Below are 6,198 nucleotides of genomic sequence, written 5' to 3'. Positions count from 1 at the left end.
AAGTGTACCTCTATTCTGTACAATATATACTGATGTATGGATCCTAATATACAAGTGTACCTCTATTCTGTATAATATGTACCAATGTATGGATCCTAATATACAAGTGTACATCTATTCTGTATAATATGTACCGGTGTATGATCCTAATATACAAGTGTACCTCTATTCTGTAAAATATGTACTGATGGTTCGCCTCAATAATCAGCTATTTCTCTTAATTCATCCATGTCCAGAAAAAGTCGAAAATTTTGTAGTAATTAATTTTATTATTTACAATATTTGATGATCAAGTTATCAACACTTAACCCTCTAGAGTTAAACCTACTAAAGATGATACGGCTTTAATAAATAAAGTTTACAATATCATGTATTTTTCTGACGTTTTTTGGTAAAATATCAGGCATCATACATTGTATAGGCAAACAAGATCTGAGATAATTATATTTGCTTGAATGATAAACATCTTATACCAACATGCTCTCCATTAACACTCAAAATAATTATCACCATTTAAAAGTAACGACACTCTAACCACCAATTCTTAATGAATGCTGCACAACATCTGTTAACATTACGGTGATTATTTCAGAATAAGCTGTCAGAATCTTGTAACCCAAGTCATAGACTACAGCTCATAGATCAAATCATTATTATTCATTTTAGTGGATGGATGATTTAAAAACTTATTTTTCTTTCAAAATTTCTTTCAAAATTTCAGAACATGTCTTTGGTATCCTTCAATCATAGATTTTGATTAAGTATCACGCAGGTACTTTTCCCTAAAAAGGCAAAAAATTATCTTTTCCCAATGAATTTACTAAGCTCTGTTTCAAGTGAGTGAAAGTGATATATTGATTTGTATTAAAGCTCCACAATATCATGAGAATCTAAGCATCAAGCTTTTATTTCCCTAATATTCTATTCAAAATCCCAGGTGAAGAAAAGCTACAAAGATTTCTGTGAAATTTTAGAATTTTCCACACAAACTCATCTTAAAATTGCTTACAATTAGTTAAGACTTTCTAACATTATACTAAAAATAATCCTATAAATGTTTCAAGAATTGAAAAAGGATTCTGACAAGAGCTATTTAATGTTTTAAAAACTAAATATCGTTATTGAGGTTAGGTTAGAATAAACTTAATTAAAAAAAAACCAGGATATTGTCTTTCAGGAGTTACTTCCCTTCCATCACGAGCTAGCTGTTAACTCCGGATTTATCTCCCCTATATCACATTCCCTATCCATATTATCACAACATGGTAAGATTGGTTTACATGAAAACCACACTTCATAATTCACATTTTGTCATTTTGTTTTGTTCCAGTTGAAACACAATGGTATTCACATTATACATAGTCATATAAATGTTGTTCACTGCACTATTTTGCCGTCTGAGGAATCTGTGGTAACCCAAACTCGTCCACAGGAACATCCTGAAAACACAAATTTTAACAATTACAGATTCCAGTGGTTAAAACATACAAATACGTGATAAAAATGAATTTATTAGGATGTTATACATATATCTAACTTGTAAAAGAATAAGGAAAATCACATTCCAGCCTAGCTTAGTAAGAACCTAACAGTGTATGCCATGATAATCACAGACTCTACCTCCTGGGGTAAAGAAGCATGATCCATCAGCTGAGGTACAGATTAAAATATTTAACAATATATACAAGTCACATTGACCTTTTACAAACTAATTAAGTGTTACAAACTCTAGTCAGTGCAGACGTCCTTACTCACACATTTTTTTTGTCAGCAAAATGTCAGCATTATAAAAGGAAGGACACTCAATAAAGAATTGCTCACATCAAATGATATTTTATTTATAATTATCAATTTGCTGTTCAGATTGATGTCCTCCACCCAATCCCAGAGGCCATTTTTTGTGTAACTTACCCGAGAACTGTCCGCTCCAGGTTCTGCGGTGGGTATTGAGGGAGCAGACACAGCATCATCAAGATACGAAGAATCTTCATCGAGTCCGATCTCGTCCCCAAGGGCATCTAACTCTGCTTCCAACTCGTCATCGTCCACCTCGGGCATTCCATAACTCCGGCCCATTATCTCTTGGATCTCACTGGACTGTTCTGTAAGGTCTTCTAACTCATCTTGTAAATCCTAACCCAGAGAAAACATTGGTGTTAAAATGGAGTAGGAATCTGTAATTATCTCCCAAGTCTGTCATGTGTATGTCTTATGTACATGTATATATATAGAGAGAATACATGGTCAGTGTCTTAAAATATAAGCTGTATTTTGGCGAGGGTAAAGAAAGACAAAAGTGGCGAGCCACATTTGTCTTGATGTCCTGAGTATTTATCCTGCATGTAGTCATCAAAAATAATCATTTTGAAGTGAAACGGTGTCAAAAAATTAGAAATATGTTCGCCTTTTAAACGTTGTTTCACTTTGAAGTAGGTCAGTCGAATTGACGCACAAGCTAAGATTCCAAAATACAGCTGTTTTCCGTCACTGCCGTATACAGCAAAAATATATACGGTGGATGTATTCCGACAATGCGATGGCAGTTGCAGGATAAATACCTATATATGCTGGTTTGTTTTCGTGGTGTGACTGTATGTGTTTTGTGGATGTGCATGCTTTTATTGCTTAGACAGAAAACAAATCACTTTTTCTTCCTGTGCAGTTAAAAAAGCCCCACTACATAGATTTCCTGACCATGGTATATGTACCACCTTTAATAGATGCTGTACCATAAATTACACCGAAACAGAAATATGTCAGTACAATAACACCACCATACACTGTTACATGTACACCTATTCATAACCAAACATTCGCTACAGGGCTACAACTTGACTCAATTTATTTTAAATATTTACTCAATTTCCATTAAATTTTACTGTCAGCTTTTCATATCTCTACTGCAAAACAAACATGGTGTTTAATGATAATACTATTTTGTGGTTTAAACTATTTCTTTAACATAATTATATGATTGCAATGAAAGTGTTTATTCAATTTCTCACCATTTTTACATAAATTTGTCATCATACAAATTGAAACATGTCTAAGGTATATACTCACCTCAATTTTGTCGATGTTAACATGCTTGTACTCCTTCTTAAACTGTTTCACACCAACCTTCATGGCATCAACCTGATAAAATAAAAGATATGGAAATTCTAGAGAGTAAATTACTAAATTAACGAAGGTAAGTGTTGATAACCCAGGGGTTTATGGTTTGTATCTATACAGACTATTCAACCTTAGTAACGTTTACCACTTTCAATTCATCAGGTATTACAGAACATGACGATACATACTCCAATAATATTAGAGGTTTACACGACAGGAAACTTTTGACAGGCGCAAATATCCACCAATGTAATCAGGTGGAATAAGACCTCATATACGTATAGGAGTAGACGATACAGTGATGTGTCTGGAAATTATACAAGGTGTATCAATATTCACTAAATGGTGTTTGGTTTATTCTGTTTAACGTCCTATTAACAGCTAGCCAGGGTCATATTTTGACAGATTTTGAAGGTGGAGGAAAGCCGGAGTACCCGGAGAAAAACCACTGATGTAAGGTCAATACTAGGCAATATATACCCCATATGGATTTTGAACTCGCAACAAAGAGGTGGAGGGCTAGTGATAAAGTGTCAGGACACCTTAACCGCTCGGCCACCGCGGCCCCTCACTAAATAGCAATAAGAGTGTATTACATGTGTGTATATGGTCATCACCCAACCTCAAACTTTCACCCATGAAAACAGTGGGGAGTTTTACTGGAAAATAAGAAATGTACTTTGATATGACCATGTTGATTCTGACAGCAAATTTTCATATTTAAACAATTTCACTGACATGGTTAACTTAGTTACATCAATAAATCATAAACAAATATTTCTATAATATTTTGTTGAACAAACTTTAATTTCATAAATGAATTCTGTCGTTTTTGAGTAGGTAACAGACACTTACTGTTGTTTTTGTATCCTTCAGAGACTGTATAGCATAGTTTTGTTGTTCAATGTTGAAACTCTGTTGCATTAAATTATCTCTTTGACTTTCATACCTGCAGAGAAGAAAAAAGCATGAAGAAGTTTATGCTGAAAAATTGTAATTTGTGAAGCATCTATTCCATTAAGTGATGAAATGTTAAAGGTACCCTACAGTGTGGCTGTGTAATATATATAAAAGTAAACAGTTCCTTAATAACAGGACAGGTAAAAAAATCAGCATCACTGTTCCTTCGGACAAGTTTGTGTTCAAAAGTACTCTTCCAAATGTAAAACATAGCTGTCCAATTAAACTGAATTAGTAGTATCTTAAATTACTCCCAAGGAAAAGATAAAAGTTACCAGAAATTTCGCACTCGCCAAACAGGCAAGAAGTCATCAATATTAACTTTCTCACAGACCAGATCTACTGGCCTTAGCCATCGGACCTGGATTTTTTCTCGTTTTGTGATATGGAGATTTATAAGCAATAATCTTTGCTCTGAAGGAAACACATTGTTTTCTTTGGGAGGGAGTATGTTTGGTGTATATGTATCACTATCAAAGAGAGATCTCTTGAACCAACATACCTATAGCTCTCTTTCACTTCTGCTTATTGTACTAAAACACCAGATTCGAAACATAACACTTACAGAATTTTATAAATTCACCATCATATTTTAATTTTCCTATCATGAAAATAGTTTGTCATTTCTTAACGAATTGTGATTATATTTTCGATGATGAAACTATTAACTTATTATATAAAGAAATAACAAATTAATGACAGATTTTATTTTTATTATTTCCGATCTTTAGGACATTCAGCAGACAAAAATATAAACAAAACCAGATTATATTGATACTTACATCTTCTTTTGTTTCAACACTCGCATAGCTTTCTGTTTGACCATATTCTGTAATTAGGAACAATTTAGAAGTGTCTTTATCTTGCACAAAACCACATTTTCATTCTATATGTGCTATTTCACATTCCTATATAAATACGTACTCTATATGGTAATCTGTATATGACCATATCTGTTGCAAGAAGGTCAAAACAAGTGAAACCTAGAATATACAAACATTTTGATACCTTTTTCTGCAAAAATTCCATACACCTACATGTATTTATCAGAATTACTTTTAACGTATGTCACAAACATGTCTTCATTGACACATACCTTTGATGGCCCATCTCTCATCTTTTTCATCTGATTTCTATATTTATTCAATTCAGCGTCAAGTCTTGCTACCTTTTTGTCTATAGATTCTCCTCGACTATCAATCTGTGAGATAAAATAAAATACAACAGTTAGTTACAGTAAAGATATAAATCTATTCATGTATATATTTCTTCTTTATAGTTATACAATTTTGGGAACAATTGAACTATTTCAATCTAAAAACTTATCATGCACTTGAAGAGTTAATTGTTCCAACGTTTAATACACCATCCTACTCGAGTTTGATAACTATATTTATACATTTAATTCCAGGCTGGCTATATAAGCTAGCTACGTACAATAAAATGTATTTGGATACGATCTATTTTCACTTTCACCTGTGTTCTGCTTCACTACAAAGTCTTGACCTGTTGACAACACTGCTAGTACGTGCACGTGCGTGACACTGACTATGATTGCCAATTCTACCATGTTAACATATAAAAGACATGTCTTAGCCTATACATATATCGTCTGACATGCATGTCCGTTTGATCAGCTTGCTCTTATCTCTATCTATGCCCCACACTCATAACAATAATCCAGGTCCCATTCCAATATTTCGAAGAAAAATACAAATCCTACGATTACTCACGTTCGATACACAGTCAGTCAGATTCGGTGGGGGAGCTTTGTCCTTGCCTTTCCCAAAAAGTCGGTTCATTTTCGACGATTATTTGTTAAGAAGCTGAAATGAAACTGATTCCTCACTAATGTCAGGAAGTAAACAGAAAAGATTGATTAATAATGACGTCACATCCGGTAGGGAGTCTGCATTACTTGTAAATGTGAAATATTTTTTGTATCCTTAAATTTACAAGATCTTAAACTTATTGATTGCAAATTTTGTCAAATAGTTATTTTTTTATTGTCATAGCACTTGCAAATTATTTATGCAATAAAAATAAATAATGTGATGAGAAAGTTTTATTCAAAATAGATAATTTATGATCGGACCCCATCACGAATCGCTCCCCGTCACGAAT

General features: G+C 33.3%; 1 protein-coding gene across 1 annotated transcript; it reads right to left on the bottom strand.

The window, feature by feature from the left end:
• Window positions 1–249: 249 nt before the first annotated feature.
• LOC117322513 (charged multivesicular body protein 5-like) lies at window positions 250–5,956 on the bottom strand. The gene is made up of 7 exons (XM_033877475.1): window positions 5,808–5,956; window positions 5,171–5,275; window positions 4,857–4,903; window positions 3,970–4,063; window positions 3,064–3,135; window positions 1,912–2,133; window positions 250–1,439 (listed from the first exon to the last, which is right to left on the bottom strand). The coding sequence occupies exons 1-7, from the start codon at window positions 5,874–5,876 to the stop codon at window positions 1,386–1,388; spliced, it is 663 nt and encodes a 220-aa protein (XP_033733366.1). The 5' UTR covers window positions 5,877–5,956; the 3' UTR covers window positions 250–1,385.
• Window positions 5,957–6,198: the final 242 nt, after the last annotated feature.

Source organism: Pecten maximus, chromosome 2, assembly GCF_902652985.1.
Source record: "Pecten maximus chromosome 2, xPecMax1.1, whole genome shotgun sequence".
NCBI lineage: Eukaryota > Metazoa > Mollusca > Bivalvia > Pectinida > Pectinidae > Pecten > Pecten maximus.
This window is presented reverse-complemented; position numbering and strand designations above follow the sequence as displayed.

Excerpts from the sequence above, each read along its gene's own strand:
- LOC117322513 (XM_033877475.1), bottom strand. The coding sequence starts at position 5,876 with ATGAACCGACTTTTTGGGAAAGGCAAGGACAAAGCTCCCCCACCGAAT. Across the intron at positions 5,276-5,807 it reads TGACTGACTGTGTATCGAAC|ATTGATAGTCGAGGAGAATC; the intron begins GTGAGTAATCGT and ends TTTATCTCACAG. Across the intron at positions 4,904-5,170 it reads TGAGAGATGGGCCATCAAAG|AATATGGTCAAACAGAAAGC; the intron begins GTATGTGTCAAT and ends TCCTAATTACAG.